This window comes from Suncus etruscus, chromosome 9, assembly GCF_024139225.1.
Source record: "Suncus etruscus isolate mSunEtr1 chromosome 9, mSunEtr1.pri.cur, whole genome shotgun sequence".
Classification (NCBI taxonomy): Eukaryota; Metazoa; Chordata; class Mammalia; order Eulipotyphla; family Soricidae; genus Suncus; species Suncus etruscus.
The window spans coordinates 81,562,318-81,583,042 of record NC_064856.1 but is presented as its reverse complement, the minus strand read 5'-3'; the positions used below and the strand labels follow the sequence as shown (position 1 = coordinate 81,583,042).

At 34.7% G+C, this 20,725-nt stretch overlaps 2 protein-coding genes and 1 non-coding gene across 3 annotated transcripts in view; 1 reads left to right on the top strand and 2 right to left on the bottom strand.

Annotated features, from left to right (window-relative positions):
• IMMP1L (inner mitochondrial membrane peptidase subunit 1) overlaps positions 1 to 3,493 on the top strand; it is a 76,276-nt gene extending 72,783 nt beyond the window's left edge. Inside the window, exons 6-7 of the mRNA XM_049780103.1 lie at positions 2,515 to 2,625; positions 3,330 to 3,493. Of these exons, the coding sequence (XP_049636060.1) occupies positions 2,515 to 2,625; positions 3,330 to 3,398 (180 nt within the window). The 3' untranslated portion in view covers positions 3,399 to 3,493. The remainder of the gene's footprint in view (positions 1 to 2,514; positions 2,626 to 3,329) is intronic.
• Positions 3,494 to 5,951: 2,458 nt separating this feature from the next.
• Positions 5,952 to 20,725, bottom strand: part of DNAJC24 (DnaJ heat shock protein family (Hsp40) member C24) — a 47,823-nt gene continuing 33,049 nt past the window's right edge. The window contains exons 4-5 of the mRNA XM_049780104.1: positions 11,321 to 11,389; positions 5,952 to 6,113 (exon numbers count right to left, since the gene is read on the bottom strand). Coding sequence (XP_049636061.1) covers positions 5,989 to 6,113; positions 11,321 to 11,389 — 194 coding nt within the window. The 3' untranslated portion in view covers positions 5,952 to 5,988. The remainder of the gene's footprint in view (positions 6,114 to 11,320; positions 11,390 to 20,725) is intronic.
• On the bottom strand, positions 19,229 to 19,419 carry LOC126019526 (U2 spliceosomal RNA). Its single transcript, XR_007499198.1, has one exon. It is a non-coding gene; the product is annotated as a U2 spliceosomal RNA (small nuclear RNA).

The window sequence follows — 20,725 nt, the reverse complement described above, 5'->3', positions numbered from 1 at the left end:
TGGTCACAAAAATTAAAACAGACAAAAATGAAACCATTAAAGTGTTCAAAGGAAGAAATACAATATTAAAATTTTCTGTGAAACTATCAAAAAATAAGGGTAAAACCAAAGACATTTTTAGTTTTCGAAGCAATCTTAAAAGGAATGTTAAAAAGGATGTTTCACAAACTAAGGAATTAAAAATTGTATTCAGGAAAGAATTTTAAAAAGAAAAAGTATATTATTTACTAGTATATTATTTACTAGTAATGTTAATCAATATGTGGGTGAATTTTTTTCTCTTTGCTTTGAAATTATTACCTGCTGTGGTTTGAAATGGACAACGGACTTAAAAACTATAGCTTTGAAGGTTAGGGGTAGAAATAAGGATGAAAATAGACTATTAGAAATTTATTATATTGTGCATGATATAATGTGATTAAAGATTCAGAATGTATAAACGAAACTTGATTAAAGTTTGATTACATATTTATAATGTATTAACATAAAACTTGAATAACGAGACATTGAATATACCAGCTGAGAAAATAAAATATAATTTTTAAAAGCATTTTCCCAAATAAGACAGTAACAACACATGTGCAAATTATCTCACTATATCGACATTATTTCAAAATGTATTATATAACCTAAACATAAACCTAAAATTTGAAAAACTAGCAAAAATTTAGGATATGTTTTTATTACTTTGGGTGAGTAAAATGTTAGGATTGGAAAATTCATGAAACATAATAGGAATAAAAAGATGAATTGGCAGCACTGAAATATCTGATATTCAGGAAACTTGTGTCCTTTATATATATTTAATGTGTATAAATGTACTAGATAAAATAACTGCGGAAAGCTTTTAACAGTCTTCTGGTATCAAACAATTATATAATCTGATGTAAAGTGCTTAGTTTTACACGCTATAATTTTTCCCAAAATGTAAGCAAAAATTGGCAATTTATGATTTATTAAAGCATTGATAGTACCTCCTGTACTAGTCTGTTCATGGATATATGTCATTATACATTGTCCACAACATAGTGTGTAGACACTTGGAGTGAACTTGAAGGTAACATTGGATTTTGGGCACTGAGGATATATGTTCACAGCAGGACAAGTAAATCCCTTTGGTGGAAGATGTCAGTAATGCGGGGCTTTATTATATGTGGGGTCAGGGGATATTTCAGAAATGTCTGCACCATACTCTAAATTTTGCTTGAACCTAAATTTAAAAATAGTCTTTAAGAAATTAATGTTTTTGTTTGTTTGGGGCCACACTTGGTGGCGCTCAAGTTACTCCTGGCAGTCTTGGGAGGTTTGGGATGCCTGGGATCAAATGCAGGTCTGCTAAGTGCAAGGCAAATGCCCTACTTGCTGAACAATCACTTCTTTCCCCCAAAGAAGTAATTTGTGTTATTTTAAAATAATTGTAGTGACTTTTTAAAACAGAAAGAACTAGAGGACTAGTACAAGGGTTATGATGCTTGCCATATACATGGCCAATCTCAGTTTGATTTCAGGGACCACACATGGTCTCCCCTAGAAGTGATCTGAGCACCCCACAAGTGATGCTTGAGCACTCAGCCAGGAATAAATCTTAGCACTTCCAGATGTGGCCCCAAGACCAAAAAATACAACAAAATATTTTTTCATAAAAGGTTGTCAAGTAAAAATCTGTCAAAAGAATATTGAAAATGCTCCTAATGATATTGTCTCTTCATTAACTCAACTTTGTTGTGTAACAACCACAAATAGGTTTTGAAGTGTAATTTTCAAGTCTGATTCTACATTAAAATTTAGAGAGTAAGATATAAAATAACATAATATCTCAAATTATGGGAGACTTTTTAAAGTAATATGCTAGTTTCTAAACTTTCACTGATTTAACAGAGAATCTAAAAGGACATAGGAGCTGGGTTTTCTGTAGTAGGTCACTATCATTAATTTTACAAATGATGATTTTATAATAGGGCCTTCTAGTTCTTGATGGTCATTATTGAAGTACAATACATTAAAGATATGGCCTGCACAAAGGCATAACAGGGATCTTAATTAGAATTTTGACAAGCCCACTCTAATAAAATGATGAGATTATTTGTAATTGATGTCAAAATCAATTACCACTGAGTTCATCAGGAACATTCTAATAGGTCTGGCCTGGATACTAGCCCCAGGATGTTGCTGAGTGAGTGACTGCCCTGCCTATGCTGCTATTGAGATGGAGGGCACATTTTCAGTAGAGTCCTAACAATCTCTTTTGAAGTCTATTAAATTAATGACCCTTTCACAGTTTTTTTAAATCTATTATAACCTCAGTGTAGGGTTTAATTAATCGGGAACTATGTGGCAAGAAACATTATTTAAAAAGTTGAAATTTTAGTATTAGTGTGGATATTTAGTAAAAGTTATTGTACATGAAATACTTTTTAAAAAAATTTGAGGTCAAATGGTATCCTCTTTATAAAAGAGTTTAAGGGCATTTCTCCCTGCTTCAAAAGTACATGCATTCTTCTACTCTGCTTATAGGTGCCAACAGGTCATGTATGGTTAGAAGGAGATAATCTACAAAATTCTACAGATTCAAGGTACTATGGACCTATACCCTATGGATTAATAAGAGGACGAATCTTCTTTAAGGTACTATTTCTGCTTAAAAAAATAGTTTGGCTTCTGTGAGCTCAGGAAACATTTCTTTCTAAATGAACTTAAAAATCTTTACGGTGATGATGGGTTTAAATATTTGTGACTGCATTTTATGAACATGTTGGCATAGCTATAAAAATTATGTCAGTGGAATCAATAATTTAAAACTTCTAAAAATTTTTCTTAGATAATTTTAGTAACCTTATTACTATTATTCTGGATAATATTATGAAGAATTACTATCGAGTCAAAACTACCTTAATGTTGGGGATATTCCAGTTGAATTCAGTGAGTAGTAAACTTAACAATGAGTGCAATAAATATTTTTTATTAAAAAAATGTGATTGTTTTCACTATTCCTTTTGTCTAAGGAATAAGGAAAAGACACGAATATTTGCTGGATTCTTTTGTATCAAAATAGATGAAATATTAAAATACTTAACTTTAACTTTTGTATATTAAAGGGAAACACATAAACATTCACCCTACACACATAATCCTCTGATATTTTGGAATGTTTCAAACATTTATTTATATATACAAGCATATACAATTTGCTATCTAAATTATTTTTATGTAGAAAAACAAGTACTGAAGAGTTAAGGAGGAGGTGCTTAATTACCTTGACATAAAAGAAAAGAATGAATGAGGAATATGATGAAATAGCATCACTTACTATACATTTTTTCATTTCACAGATTTGGCCTCTGAGTGATTTTGGATTTCTACGTGATAGTCCTAATGGCCACCGGTTTTCTGATGATTAGCAAGCATTTATTCTTTTGATATTGTTATTATCTCCTGTTCAAGTGAATTTATTATTGCCACTGAAACCATGTACCAATAAACTTATTTGCTATTCCGATTTAGTTATTTTTATTGTCCAGGTAAAAATAAATAATACATTGTGAAATCTATATCATTTAAAATATGGTTTAAAATTTAATCCAAAAAAGAAGTTAGATACATTAGTAAATATAAAAACTATTTTATGGAAAAACATTTGGTTGAGTCCCAGATTTTTCAAATTTTTGGTTTTATAGATAAAATAAAGTAATCTGCTTCTTGAATAGGCAAACTCAGATCAGAATAGTATTTGAATTTTAAATACTACATTTAAAATTTAGTAAAAGTTACATTTTAAAGTATAATTCTCAAATAATTGAACAAATAACAAGTAAATAATTAACAAATAGACAACAAAGTCAATAATACATGCTGCTAAATCATAAATCATTTGCTCATTTTACTCATTTAGATGGTAAAGATGAATCAGAAATTCCCTAAAGGATCTGGATCCCTTGAAAGTATTTTTTTAATTTGTTTTGTTTTGTTTTGGGGGGGCTCACCCAGCAATGCTCAGGGGTTACTCCAGTTCTGTATTTAGAGAGTTAATTTTTGTGGTGCTTGGGATGCTGGAGCTCTAACCCATGTTGGTTGCATGTAAGGCAGACTCCCTACCCACTGTACTATATCCCAAGCCCCTATAAAGTTATTTAAAGGAGTCCTAAACAGTACACCAAGGAGTATATACAAAAATAAAATATATAGTCTTATAATCAATATATATTAAAGTGCATTTTATCATAAAAGAAATGCAAAAATCCCTTATGGATATATACATTAATACTCAATACTCTGAAATGAAACAGTGGTACCTGTTTCATATTTTTTCATTAACAATTTTAAATGAATTTTTTAATTGAATCACTGTGAGATAAAATGTTGTTCACAATAAGAGTCTCTTTAACAATGTCCAACACCTATCCCTTTCCAGTACACATTTACCACCACCATTCTTCCTAGTTTCCCTTCCGCCCTCCTCACCCTGCCTCCTGGTCTATTCTAAAGCAGGTATTTCTCCCACACACACACTCTTCCTTTCAGGCACTGTGTTTTGTAATGTTACTGAAGTGATATCACGCTTATCACTTTACCTCCTTTCAGCACTCAGTGCTTGTCCAGAGTGATCATTTCCAGTAATCACTGTCCTAAGTGGTCATGTTGGTTATATGCAAGGCAAACAAACACCTTATCCACTGTACTACCTTTCCTGCCCCTAAGTTATTTAAATGAGTTCCGAATTATACATAAAAGTAGTATGTACTTCTCTGTCCTAATTATACTCCCCCGCTTTTTGTGGTAAGCTTCCTGCCATGGCCCAGTCCTTCTGGCCCTGGTCTTTGTTGTCTTTGGATTGAATATTTTTACCATACAATTGTTTTGTTTTGTTTTTTTTTTGGTTTTTGGGCCACACCCGGCGGTGCTCAGGGGTGACTCCTGGCTGTCTGTTCAGAAATAGCTCCTGGCAGGCACAGGGGACCATATGGGACACCGGGATTCGAAACAACTACCTTTGGTCCTGGATCGGCTGCTTGCAAGGCAAATGCCGCTGTGCTATCTCTCCGGGCCCTACCATACAATTCTTTATATATATAATATACATTACATGTACTATCGTGTAATAGATAACATACAACATACATATAATACATATTATATATAATATCCATGTTGTTTTCCAAAAAGGCTGGAGCAGTCTACATTCACACCAGAAATAATTACTATTTCTTAAATCAACTTAAAGTTGAAGAAGACAGTATTCATGAATTTATATTAAAGCCTATGACAAATGTGGAAATACAAAGAGAATTAGTCATCTTCCAAAACTATGTTTCCTACAGTTGTCATTTCATTTTATTATTAACTGAAATGGTCCAAAGAAGATCATTATCCTTCATTATGGAAGAATGAGGCTCATTTAATATTCACAAAGATTACAATTTAGTTTTATTAAATATGTGTACGAAGGCCTGTAGCTAGCACAAAGAAAAATGTGAAATTAAGAGTCAATTTTAAAAAAGGATCCAGAGAGATAATTCCAGACAGTGAATAGGGCATTTGCCTTGCATGGGGTTGACCCAATTTCAGTCTGTCATCATACGTGCTCCTCTGAGCGTAACCAGTAGTGATTCCTGAGTACAGAGCCAGGAGTAAGCTCTGAGGATAGCTGGGTGTAACCCTCAACCCCAGAAAGCAAAATTTACAATAAAGGAATAGGAATATGATTCAATAAAAGTATATACTCATTTAATTAAAAAAATTTATACCAAAGAGAAAATAAATATTTTAGATGGGACTTTACTCAACTTATAATTCAAATTTATTTCGACAGGAATTTATAAATATAAATTAGAAATAACAAAATTCTATTAAGAGGGGCTATGTTTAGCAAATAATTTTTTCTCTAAATAATAACTGACAAAAAAGAATCCTACCTTTTTTACATTTACATTTATTTTACATAATTATTTTGAATTATTTTTAAGGATTTCCATTTCGTGAATATTTTCAGCTCTAATGAAGTAATTCTATAATAAGTGAACATGTATCACAAGAAATCAGGGAAACAACTTCTGCTTCATCCTTGGAAATAATGTATGTTCCACCACATCGGCAACTCAGAGAGAAAGAGAGATCATCTGCAAAGGAAAAAGAACTTGTCAAATACTTTTTACTGCTGTAGTAACTTTTTAAAAATGCAGTTTATTCCACAGAAATGATAAAACAAAGAGGGTTTGTAAATATAACATCTTTTTAAATTAGAACTCAATTTCTTATGTAGGGGCAGTATTTCTAAAACTTACCAAAGAATTTCTATGTATTAAGGGTTGAATTTAAGCTGTAAATCTAAAGCAGAAAGAAATAAACAGATAGGAATATATCAAACTAAAAATATATAGAGAGAAAGAAATGCCTGCTAAAATAGAAATGTATTCAAACACTACATATCCGAAAAGACTAATATCAAACATATTAAGAATTCTCAAAGCTCAACAACAACAACAACAACAAAAAAAACAACCCTACCAAATATTGGGGTAAAATGTGCCAGAGAGATAGTACAGTGGCTTAGGCACTTGTCTTAGATACAGCAAAATTCTGGCACCACATCTGGTCCTCTAAACATTGATAGGAGAGATTCATTCTTAAAAACAGAGCCCAGAGTAATCTCTGAGTAGCAACAGGCATGGCCCATCTCTCCTTTTCCCCCTCTCTAAAGTTGAGAGTATATGATCAAATTTCTTTTTTTTTATTTTATTTTATTTTTTTTTATGATCAAATTTCTTAAAGATTCTCAATAGGCATAGGATATACCCTATCAACTAGAATGAGCTATATCAAAGTTCAGAAGTAGTAAGTGCTGGTAGGCATGTAGCAAAAAGGAACTCTTTAGTTCATAATAAACTGAATCAGAAAGAAAAAGATAAACACCAGATAATCTCACTCATATATGAAAAATAATGCAAAGAATCCTCAGTGACAACAACATTGAGATATGGTAAATAGAACTGTGGTTAGGGGATGCTGAGGAGTAGTGGGAAGGATCCTTAGAATAATGGTGGAGGGATCCTGGATCCCTCATGGTGGGGATAGTATAGCAGTGTGGCAATTCTGGACACTAAATTAGTACTATTGAGAATATATATATAAATGTATGTATGTATGTATGTATATATTAATATTATGAAATCAGTAAGGGGCAAGAGATATAGTACAGCACAGCAGATAGGGCATTTGCTTTGCCTGTTACCCACCTGAGTCTGATCACTGACACCTCACAAGATAACTCAAACTCAGGCATGATCCCTGAGTTCAGAGCCATGAGTAAACCATGAGCACTGCCAGATGTGCCCCCCAAAGAAAAACGAAAAACGTCAATAAAGTTATGAGTCAACAAGTAATTTGGAAGATTCAAAGAAGGTGAGAAGTATGCAATTTGAATTTTGTGCACAGGAAACCATTAACATGAACTCTAGACCTTGAATCAATAAAAAATGTTAAAAGAAATGTGAAGTCTTCTGTCAAGATTCATATAAGTTTTATATTCTTCTCAATAGTGCTTGTTAAAAATGTTTTTTTTAAAAAAAATCCATGAAAACTAACAGCCCTGCTTTGTCTGTTAAGTAGAATATATTTGCATAATTTGTCTTTTTTAAAAATATATATATATTACTCTCAACATTGAATAACTTTTTTGATATCTTAATATTTTAAGATTGCTTTCTCAAACATAAGCACATATCGTAGTGGATTTTAGATGCATGGTTTTGTGTACCTGATTCTGAGTGTAAGTGTTGTTGTTTGTGTTTTAACTTTTAGTCTGCTAATGGTAGACATTATTAAATCCATCATCTTTCTTGGAAGTTGAATGTGTAATTTGGAATAACTTTTGACCTAGTGGTCATTTTATTCACTGAAAAGTGAATAGAAAAGTGATTAATGATGACATTATTTTACTATTGTCATTTTTCTGACCATCATCTAGATATAAATGAACCTAATCTCAAAAAATACGACTTATATGTATATATTCGATTCAAACTTCACTATTTTTTTCTTTAATTTTCTGTGGCCAAACCCAACAATTCCCTGAGGAGCAAGAGTTTCTGGAACTTACTCGCATGTGTCTCCAGTGAAGTCACTGACCTTCGGGCATCATCTTTTAACACTGAGATCTCAATGCCAGTGAAAGAATGAGAAAAAAAAAAAATAAAAGAAAAAAAATCAAGCACAGGGAAAAGAACTCAACTGTCTTGTATTTGGTTCTTTAGTTTTTCTTGGGAAAAGAAATCACCACCAATAAGCTACCTTTGGGAGCTGGATAATATAACAGGTAGGGCACTTGCCTGGCATGTACACAAACAGGGTTTAATCCCTGGTATCCCATATGGTTGTTCCCCTGAGTCCCACAGTAATATTCCCTGTGACCTAAAAACTTAAAAAAAAAAAAAAGAAAAGAAAAAAGGCTGCTTTTATGGATTTCTTTTATCAGTAAGGAAAACATAAATTTATTCATTTCTTTTTATTATTACACATGCCTTTTTCATAAAAAAAATCTTGAAGTGAAAACTTACCGTAGACTTTATATTAGCTAAATATGTACATATTCTTATTACTGGTTTTCTTTTATTTTCTTTTTTTATTATTACTGGTTTTCTAAAGCAAAGACTCCCTCTTGTTTTACCACTTCAGTGAACAAGGAGAAACAATTTGAGGTGATCTGTGCTCCATAAATGATACAGAGATCACCACAAGCTACCATGGCATCATCAGATGATTCCAAATATTAATGCTCACTAAAAACTCACATAATGTGGTTTTCTTATATCACTCTACCATAATTTCACAAAGTGAAAAGTTCTCAGAAATTAAAATTTTGAATATATTGAATGAAGGTACACAAAATGGCCAAGTTTTGTGATTAACCAAAAGGGAATATATGTCTTTTAAGACACTAGTATACATAGCATTTCATACTATTGTTGGGTCAAGAGGCTGGTAATTGGCTATATTTGTCACTGAGGATGTTATCCACATCTATCCTATTCTAGCTATACTCACTCTCTAAGGTTACTTGGATAAAGATATTTAAGAAATCTTTTTTTTTTTTACTTGCCCACTGACACCTCTTTAACAATCTGCCAAGTCTATTGTTTTCAATCAAAAGGACTGATTCAAAACTCTAAAACTTTCATGACTAGCTTTTAAATCCTACAAGCTTAACAAATGGAGTGGTTCTTTAATATGGATTAGGGTTTTCATTTTTATAACTATAAAATACCCTTAATTTAAGTAATTTAATAAGCATCGAAAAACATTCTATACTTTTAAGATTTACTGTGACTGTTTTTAACTGATTCATTACCTATGAATAGGATTCATTTATATCTTCTTCACTGTCAACTTAGAGCCCTAAGGACAAAAGATTTATGGTAACACTTGATAGTACGTTGTAACTATTTTTCACTATTGGCATTTCCACTAGTAGAAAAATAATGTGTCTGTCCACTGAAGAGATGCCATAGTCATTTTTTGGTAGGGAAGGAGGGTGCTCATGGACCAGACCAAGGAGTGCTCAGGAAGTACTTGAGGCTCCACACTTAGGAATCACTCCTCATAGGCTCTGGGGACCATAGAGGATATGGGAGATCAAACCCAGGTCTTCAGCATGCAAACCAAGCACCCTACTGATTGTACTATTGCTCTAGCCCAACAATCCCTATTCTTATATTTTTTTACACAGTTTTTGTTTTGGCATTGTAATTTTCAATACTGTTACAATTTCAGGATACACTGTTCCAGCACTGCATCTACCACTCCTCCCATCCTGACCCTTTGGAAAATTTGGTTCTGTAGGCCAACTCAGGTTCTGTTCCACCAAATGTTATTCCCTTTTTGTATTTCTTTTTATTCCACTAGGTGAGATCATTTTGTACTTATCCCTCTCCACCTGACTTATTTTAATTAGCATCATACCCTCTATATATCCACAACATAATTTATATTCTTAAGCTTTTTTTTTAAATCTTATTGATTAAATATTTTCAAGATCACTGAAGGAAAATTTATAAAAACTATTTTTAAATTATTTCCCCATTATCAGGAATCACTTCTATCGACCTGTCTATATTAAGCTGAGTGAGTCTGATATCCTAGAAAATGTTTTCTCAGATGAAGCTATCACCACCATTGGGAATTCCAATCACATAAAGCCTCAAGCTTTACAATCAATTACTACAAATAAGAATTCTGCTCAAGGAGTTAATTTGGTAATTTAGGAGCAAAGTGGTCTCTGGACCAATACAGTGACTACCCTTTCTAAGTCAATTTATTTATGGTCAATTAAGTTGACTACTAAGTTAATAATTTGCTGTTTAAAAGTACCCCAAAAAATCTGGTTTCAGGAAGTAATAAAATTAATATATTTTTCCTGAGAAACTTGAACATGTGTTACTATTGGCTCCCATTAGGAAAAGAAAAAAAATTAAGTTTTAAAATTCTAGTAATAGGGGCAAGGATATAGTATAGTGATTAAGGTACAATGTTTGACTTGCCCTTGACTCAGCTTTTATCCCCAGTAACTTATAGCCACCACATATTGCTGGGTATAAGAACTTGAGCATCACTGAGTGAGGTCCAGCAGGCCCCCAAACACTACCAAGATGGTCCTCATGTTCACTGACATCACAGGATCCATATAGAACAGCATCTTTGGACCTAGTATTTGACCAGCTTGTGTAGCTGAATATAGCTGGGTGTGGCACTGAGCTTCCTGAGAGAGTGAGTCCATAACTCCCAAACTCAATGATAAAGGAAAAAGATTATTTTGTAGTAGGTAAAAGACAATGACAGATTTATTTTTTCTTTTTTTCCTAAATTGCAATAAAAAAAAAGTGAAGGTAAAAATGAAGCTTCAAGTAGAAAAATGGAGTATTAAAAGTCCTTCCATGGCAGTATGATTCCATATCAAGAAACAAAGCTAAGGAAAAATTGTAATAGGAATTCATCTCATATGCCAACATTAAAAGAATACAAAAAATTAATCTTTAACTTTACAGAGTATAAAGTTATAGAGAAAGCCAAAAGAATTTTAAAAAGAAAACCTGATTGACCTAACATCTAATTGGAATGGAAAAATAAGAGGTGAGTTATAAGGGAAGACATCAATAATTAAAGTTTAGAACAGAAGTTTAGAAATACCTATGTATATACAGAAAGCCAAGCTATTATTTGGTATTATGATTTTCAAAGATCCTGAGGAATTTTTTTCTTAGAGAAAAATCTCTTAATTATTTTTTTCACTATAGTAAAAAGCAAAAAAATAGTAAAAAAAAAAAATTCCAACCTTCATTCCAAGACATTTCTTCAAGATATACTTGAGCATCTACAGGTCCCATGTTTTCTAAATCATCTTCTGTAAAATACAAAAAGACAATCTTGATACATTAATCACAAAACAACAAGAATGCCGAGTAGCCTGTTCACTATAATTCTATTTACCACTTATAAACTTTGCATATAGGGCAAGAGACAGCTGGTAATGTGTACAAGACTTGCCTTCAGAAGACCGATATAGATATAACTCTTAGTACTCTATATGGGACACCAAACTCCACCAGGAATGATGCCTGAATACAAAGTTGAGTACACTCTATGCGCTACTGGATGCAGGCTAAAGACAAACCAAAAAAAATTTTTTTAAAAACTTTGCAGGACCAGAGCGAGAGCACATTGGTAGTGTGTTAACCCTCAAGCCAGGAGCAATTTTTGAGCTCATAGCCAGGAGTAACCACTGAGCATCATTTGCTTAAGGGCTAAAGAGCTCAGTGGTCTGAGATTATGCTTTGTAATCATTCAGGATGCTTAGGTTTGATTCCTGGTACTGTACAGTCTCCAGAGCACTACTAGGAAGAACCTCCAAAAAATAGAAATATTGGGTATCATCAAATGTGACCACCGCCTCTCATGAAAAAAAAAATTCCCTAAAACTTTTGATATTTCTTTTCTTTCTGCATTGCACATTCTTTATTTAAACACCGAGATTACAAATACGATTGTAGTTGGGTTTTAGTCATGTAAATACCTCCTTCACCAGTGCAACATTCCCATCACCAATGTCCCAAATCTCCCTCCTCCCCACCACACCCCGTCTGTACTCAAGAAAGGCTTTCTACTTCTCTCATTCATTCACATTGTTATGATAGTTCTCAATGTAGTTATTTCTCTAACCGCACTCAACACTCTTTCTGGGGAGCTTCATGTTGTGAACTAGACCTTCCAGCCCTCCTCTATTTTGTCACTGAGAAATATTGCAAGAATGTCTTTTATTTTTCTTAAAACCCATAGATGAGTGTGACTATTCTGCATCTTTCTCTCCATCTGAGAGATATTACGCAGCATAATAGATTCCATGTACATCCATGTATAGGAAAATTTCATAACTTTCGTCTCTCCTGACAGCTGCATAAAATTCCATTGTGTATGTGTACCAGTTTCTTTAGCCATTCGTCTGTTGAAGGGCATCTTGGTTGTTTCCAGAGTCTGGCTATTGTAAATAGTGCTGCAATGAATATAGATGTAAGGAAGGGATTTCTATATTGTATTTTTGTGTTCCTAGGGTATATCCCTAGGAGTGGTATAGCTGGATCATATGGTAGCTTAATTTCCAGTTTTTGGAGGAATCTTGATATCGCTTTCCATAAAGGTTGGACTAGACGACATTCCCACCATCAGTGAATAAGAGTTCCTTTCTCTCCACATCCCAGTCAGCACTGCTTGTTCTCATTCTTTGTGACATGTGCCAATCTCTATGGAGTGAGATGATACCTCATAGTTGTTTTGATTTGCATCTCCCTGATGATTAGTGATGTGGAGGACTTTTTTTTTTTTTTGGAGCACTTTTTAATGTGCCTTTTAGCCATTAGTATGTCTTCCTTGACACAATGTTCTTTTCTTCTCCCCATTTTCTGATGGGGATTTGATTTTTTTTTCTTGTAAAGTTCTGTCAGTGCCTTGCATATTTTGGATATTAGCCCCTTATCTGATGGGTATTGGGTGAATAGTTTCTCCCACTCACTGGGTGGCTCTTGTATCCTGGGCACTATTTCCTTTGAGGTGCAGATGCTTCTCTGCTTAATATATTCCCATCTGTTTATTGCTGCTTCCACTTGTTTGGAAAGTTCTGTTTCCTCCTTAAAGATGCCTTTATTCTCAGTGTCATGAAGTGTTTCACCTACGTGTTCTATATACGTTATGGTTTCAGGTCTGATATCAAGGTCCTTAATCCATTTGGTTTTTACCTTTATACATGGTGTTAGCTGAGGATCTGAGTTCGCTTTTTTGCTAGTGGCTAACCAGTTGTGCCAACAACACTTGTTAAAGAGGCTTTCCTTGCTCCATTTAGGATTTCTTGCTCCTTTATAAAAAAATTAAGTGATTGTATGTCTGGGGAATATTCTCTGAGTACTCAAGCCTATTCCACTGATATGAGGGTCTGTCTTTATTCCAATATTATTTTTGATAACAGTTTTAATAACTATTGCTTTGTAATAGTTTAAAATTGGGAAAAGTATTGCCTCCCATATGCCTTTTCCCAAGGATTGTGTTAGCTATTCAAGGGCGTTTATTGTTCCAAATGAATTTCAGAAGTGTTTGATCCACTTTGTTGAAGAATGTTATGGGTATCTTTGGAGGGATTGCATTGAATCTGTACAATGCTTTGGGGAGTATTGCCATTTTAATGATGTTAATCCTGCCAATCCATAAGCAGGGTATGTGTTTCAATTTCCAAATATCCTCTCTTATTTCTTGGAGCAGGGTTTTATAGTTTTCTTTGTATAGGACCTTCAAGTCTTTAGTCAAGTTGACTCCAAGATAGCTTCCGTGGCACAATGTGAGTAAGGTTGTTTTCTTTCTATTATTTTTTTTTGTAAGGTTGTTTTCTTAATGTCCATTTCTTCCCTATCATTATTGGTGTATAAAAAGGCCATTGATTTTTGTGTGTGAATTTTGTAGCCTGCCACATTGCTATTGTTTCTAGAAGCATTTTGGTAGAGTCCTTAGGATTTTCTAAGTATAGTCTCATGCCATCTGCAAACAGTGAGAGCTTGACATCTTCCTTTCCTATCTGGATTCCCTGGATATCTTTTTCTTGCCTAATTGCTATAGTAAGTACTTCCAGTACTATAATGAAGAGGAGTGGTGAGAGCAGACAGCTTGTCTTGTACCAGAATTTAGAGGAAAGGCTTTTAGTTTTTCTTCATTGAGAATATTTGCCATTGGCTTGTGGTAGACAGCCTTAACAATATTGAGAAAGGTTCCTTTCATTCCCATCTTACTGAAGTTTTTTTTTTAAATCAAGAATGGGTGTTGGAATGGTGCTTTCTCTGCGTCTATTTATATGATCATGTGATCTTTATTTTTCTTGTTGTTGATGTTGTGTATTATGTTGATAGATTTACGGATGTTAAACCATCCTTGAATTTCTGGGATGAAACCTACTTGATCGTAGTGAATGATCTTCTTGATGAGGCACTGAATCCTATTTGCCAGAATTTGTTGAGGATCTTTGATTCTAGATTCATCTGGGATATTGGTCTGTAATTTTCTTTTTGGCAGATCTCTGTCTGGTTTTGGTATCAAGGTGATGTTTGCTTCATAAAAGCTATTTGGAAGTGTTCCCATTTTTTTCAATTTCATGAAAAAGCCTGGCCAAGATTGGAAAACTTTTCTTCTTGAAAGGTTTGAAAGAATTCATTAAATCCATCAAGGCTTTTGTTTTTGGGCAGACATTTGATTATCTTTTTAAATTCCTCAATAGTGATGGGGGTGTTTAGATATGCTACATAATCCTTATTCAACTGTGGAAGATTATAAGAGTCCAAGAATTTATCCATTTCTACCAGGTCTCATGTTTAGTGGCATAGTTTATCAAAGTAGTCTCTGATAACCCTTTGAATCTCTGCAATATATGCAGTGATTTCCCCTTTTTCATTTCCAATACGGGTTATCAAGTTTTTCTCGCTCTCTTTCTTCATGAGTTTTGCCAATAAATCTTATTTATTTTCCAAAGAACCAAATCCTGTTTTTTGTTGATCTTTCTATTGTTTTTGGGATTCCATTTCATTGATTTCTGGTCTAAGCTTTGTTATTTCCTTCTGTCTCCCTATTTTGGTTCCTTTTGTTGATCATTTTCTAATTTTATAAGCTTCATCATTAAGTTATTCAGGTATGCCCCTTCTTCCTTCCAGATGTGTAGTTGCAAAGCTATAAATTTTCCTCTCAATATGCTTTTACTGTGTCCCAGAGGTTCTGTTTGTCTTCATTATCATTTGTTTCTAAGAAAGTTTTGATTTCCTCTTTGCTTTCATCTCAGATTCACTGGCTGTTCAGTAGTAGGCTGTTTAATTTCCAGGTGTTAAAGTTTTTCTTCTGTGTCCTTTTGTAGTTCACATCTAATTTCAGAGCCTTGTGGTCAGTGAAGGTAGCCTGAAAAATTTCTATCCTCTCGATTTTATGGAGGTATGTTTTATGTGCCAGCATGTGGTCTATCTTGGAGAATGACCCATGTACATTGGAGAAGGTTTCTGGGGTTGGAATATCCTATATATATCTACTAGGCCTCTTTTTTCCATTTCTCTTTTCAGGGTTTGTATATCTTTATTGGGCTTCAGTCTGGTTGACCTATAAAGTGTTGACAGGTTGTGTTGAGGTCTCCCACAATTATTGTGTTATTATTGATATCCTCTTTCAAAATTGTCAATAATTGTATTAGATATTTTGTAGGTCTCTCACTGGGTGCATATATGTTTAGTAGTGTGCTTTCTTCCTGTTGCACATATCCCTTGATTAGTAGTCCAACTTTTCTGAATGTAAAGATTGTGGCATCTGATATTAATATGGCCACTCCAGGTTTTTTAAGTGTGTTGTTTGCTTGGATGATTTTTCTCCAGCCTTTGATTTTGAATCTATGTTTGCTCTGACTATTCAGGTGTGTTTCTTGTAGGCAGCAGAAGGTTGAATTCATCTTTTTGATCCATTTCACCACTCTGTGTCTCTTAATTTGTGCATTTAGTCCATTGACATTGAAGAGATGATTGTCATGGGATTTAATGTCATCTTTGTGTATAAGTTTGGTGTGTCTGTTGGTCTGTCTTATCTTACAGTAGACCTTTAGTTGTTCCTTTTAGGCTGGTTTTGCATCTGTAAAGTTTTTGAGCTTTTGCTTATCTGTGAAGCCATGTATCCTTCTACCAAACCTGAACATTAGTCGGGCTGGGTGCAGTATTTTAGGTGAAGCCTCCATTTCATTCAGTCTTGTGACAATATCCCACCACTGTCTTCTGACCTTGAGAGTTTCTTGTGATATGTCTGCTGTAAATCTTAAGGATGCTCTTTTGAATGTAATTTCCCCTTTTGATCTTGCTGCTTTCAGTATTCTATCTCTATTTGTGGGATTCGTCATTGTGACTAGGATGTGTCTTGGGTTAGTTTTCTTCGGATCTCTTTTAGCTGGTACTCTTCGGGCATGCAGCATTTGATTGCATGCAGTCTTTCATTCTGGGAGTATATCTGTGATGATGTCTTTGACTGTTGATTCTTCCTGGGGATTTCCTTCTTGGGCCTCTGGGACTCCAATGATTCTTACGTTGTTCCTGTTGAGTTTATCCAAGACTTCTATTTTCATCTGTTCACATTCTTTGAGTACTTTATCCATTGTCTGATCATTTGTCTTAAAATTCTTTTCCAATCACTTCTGCTGTATGGAGTTGTTCTCATTTCATCTTTTGTTCACTAATTCTGTCCTCGGCTGCTGGTATCTTGTTGGAGAGGCTTTCCACTGAGGTTTTCATTTCAGCTTTCTTGTTTTTCAGACCCGTTACTTCAGTTTGGAATCTTCTAATTTCTATCTTTGTGTTCTGTTCAGCTAGAGCTATGTTTTCTTTGATTTCCATGAGGATCCTCCATATTTCTATTCTAAACTCCTTATCTGAGAGATTAATCAGATGGTTGATAGTTTTTGGGTCATCAGGGCTTTCTTCTCTGTGCCTGGTGTTTGTCTACGAGGTTTCTCCAATGTCATGATTGTAGTGTGATTTTTTTTTCCTGCATGTTATGCTGGGGTTCATTAGTTAGAAAGAGTGCAGCTGTGAATGCACTCTTCTGCAACCTCTAGTACACAGGTTTTTCTGGGCCTTTCTTGGCCTTCTTAGGAGTTTCAGGAGACAGAAGAGAAGATCAGCACACAAAGGCGAGAGATCCCTTCAGTCTCTCTCACTCTCTAAGCTCACAGCACGGACCGTCCCTCCTTCACAGACAAAGGAGCTACCTTTCTGCCAGGGCGCCTCTGGTAGCTGGTTTTCATTCAGTCTTTCTTGGCCTTTCTCCTTGGGTGCCTCTAGGAGACAGTTTTTGCTGGGCCTTTCTTGGCCTTTCTGCTGTGGCAACCCTGGTAGCTGGTTTTCACTCAGTCTTCCTTGGCCTTTCTGCTTGGGTGCCTCTAGGAGACAGTTTTTGCTGGGCCTTTTTTGTACTTTCTGCCCGGGTGCTTCTGGTAGCCAGTTTCACTCAGTTTTCCTTGGCCTTTCTGCTTGGGCACCTCTAGCAGACCTCCATTTCATTTTTAAGACAAATATGAAACATTCAAGACCATGAAGTTTTTTTGACAATTCCTTGCTTTCAACTAATGTGAAAGGGAAAAATTTGTATTCGATAAAATAAAACTAAGACAGGTAACATAGCACTGGGTAAAACTAACTATATTTGAACTATAGTTGTAAGCCTTCTAACCTTAGCATGGTTGAATTTTCTATAATAAAAAGAAATCTTGGGCCCGGACTCTGAAATCCACCTCCCCCCAAATTTTTATACTGAAACCATGACCTCCCATGATACCTCTATTTGGACATAAGACTTCAAGGCACCCATTAAAATTAAATGAGGTCTGAAGAATGAAATTCTAATGCCACAGAACTGCTAGTTTATAAAAATGGAAGAAAGTTTTATTTCTGGGCACAAGCCAAAGGAAATAATTAAGAATACCCATCAAAATAGGCCTTGAAAGATAGTTTTCATCAGAATTTTCACTGGCATCTTGATCTTGGACTTGCTAGGCTAAGCCACTAAGCCTATGAAATTTTATTATTTCAGATGGAGAAAGTTAATATACACTTCTTCATTCAAATGAGATAAGACTAAGTGCTTGAAGCAGTGATTTTCATCTGACAGTTTGTGAAATGCCAGGCCACATGTGTGAAAAGGTTGAATACCACTTTTTATCTGCCATTCCATTTTGAGAAGTGGTTTCCAACCACAAGTTCATGCCCATCTCCAAGTGTAAGAAGGCTGAAAACCACTATTTTAAAGAATAAAGTGCTACCTAAATGTAAGAGACATCCAATTTTAACTGTATGTAAAGGAGAATAAAGCAAAAACAAAAAGAATAGTATATTTCAAAAACCCTACAACACTTTTTCTGCTTGTTGGCCAAAATTTTCCCTAGAATCTTAAAATAAAGCCTGATATTTCACTTAATTTGATAATCTATATAGTCTAGGTAGCATGGGCATGAAGTGTGGCTTGAAGCATATCTCCTGCGGGACAAAGAAAGCAACTAGCGATGAGAAGCGCTTGTCTTTGTTTTTTAAAAACAAGTTATACTTCCTGTATGCTTGTATTGTTCTAGAATTCAATGCTTAAAAGAAACTACTAAAATCCATTCCCTACCCCAATGAAATTTTCTTTAGCTGTCTCACTAGTCTCTTATTCATTTGCAGAGAATGCTTCTCTTTGTTCCGTTGTGTGAATGTCTGTAATTTAATTATATTTAATAACTGCCTGTTCAAAATGTATTGGTGAATTACACAATTTTAAAATAGATGAAAAGATTAGACAATATTTTGAATTCACTATAGATTTCTATTAGGGCATGTCAAATATCCTTTCACTTCCTATGTTCAGGGTACCAACAATCTATTCACCTGTCCCAAATATCCAAAACTAGAGATCTGGGCCATTGGTCAGGTAGAGTTCCTGTCTTTGTGTGCCTTCTGAATGTTTCTACATTGGATCAGCATGCTAATACCAATTTATATCTGAACAAAATAATCTCCATATTATATGTAAGCTTGGCTACAATTTTCTAATATTGCTACTTTTTTGCTCCCCACCTATTGCTAATTTTTAAAATCTTCTACATCTAAGTTTTCACACTTGGAAAATAAATGCCAATCATATTTTAATTTCTTCTTTTTTTCTTTTGTGCACCATTCCTGGAGGTACTGCAATACCAGGACGATGTGTGCAATGGATGGGGCAAGCTGCTCTTCCAGTTCCTAGTGCCAAAAATCCATTTAATATATTGTCGTCAGATTGACAACATATCAGATATTAAACTGATAAGAACAGATACTACACTTGATCTTAGCCAAAAGGCTGAGAAGCGATACATTTTAATTTCTTACTCAGAAGAAAACCAGGGTACTTTGAAGGAAGTGAAAGTCTTATACATTTGACAAATGGTAATAATTATTTAACAGATCCTGAGTGAGGGCAGAAAACAGGCATACCAACTTATGGTCAAGTTGTCTACTCCAGGACATTTTTTTTTTAATTTTGGGTCATACCCAGCAGTGCTCAGGGGATACTCCTGGCTCAAGGCTCAGATATCGCTCCTGGCAGGCTCGAGGACCACATGGGATGCCAGGATTCGAACCAATGACCTTCTGCATAAAAGGCAAACACCCTACCTCCATGCTATCTCTCGGGCTCCTACTCCAAGACATTTTAAGTAACTTTTTAAATAAAGGCCAATAAAACAAGGCAATGGTAATGACACCTTAAACTAACCTAGACTACATTAATTATACAATAAGACAGTCCTTCATATATAGCCATGCCATATTAATGTTTAAATAACTAGAAATAAGCAGCAAACATAACTACCAACAAATTTAGTTTTTATGTTGTTCTGTTTCTCTATTAAAAGTATATTATCGGGGCCGGCGAGGTGGTGCTAGAGGTAAGGTGTCTGCCTTGCAAGCACTAGCCAAGGAAGGACCATGGTTCCATCCCCTGGCATCCCAGATGGTCCTCCCAAGCCAGGGGCAATTTCTGAGCGCTTAGCTAGAAGTGACCCCTGAGCATCAAACGGGTGTGGCCGAAAAACCAAAAAAAAAAAAAAGGTATATTATCAATCTGTTTAATTTATTCTTTACTTTTCGTTTCTTTTTTGTTTTTGTTTTTGGGCCACACCCGGCGATGCTCAGGGGTTACTCCTGGCTGTCCGCTCAGAAATAGCTCCTGGCAGGCACGGGGGACCATATGGGACACCAGGATTCGAACCAACCACCTTAGGTCCTGGATCGGCTGCTTGCAAGGCAAACGCTGCTGTGCTATCTCTCCGGGCCCTCATGTATTCTTTTCTATAATTCCACCTACATTTTTATGTTCAGGAACTGAACATAGAGTACATGCTATTTAGTAGTTATAAGAACAACAAAAACCATGTTTCATGAAAAAGAAAAAACAGCAGACAAAAATGGTGAGTACTTTACCCCAGGGAAAGGTTAAAAGCAATATTTTTAGGTATTGTTACACTGTGACAGTCTAATCATCTGTAAAATGACCTGGTCTTTCAATATTATGTGCACACAGTCCAAGTTTTTGTGTAGATATTGGTTTTGAAAGTCAGTATCTTACACAAAAGATAATATACTGTATGATTCTTCTTTATTGAACGGTAATAGGAATA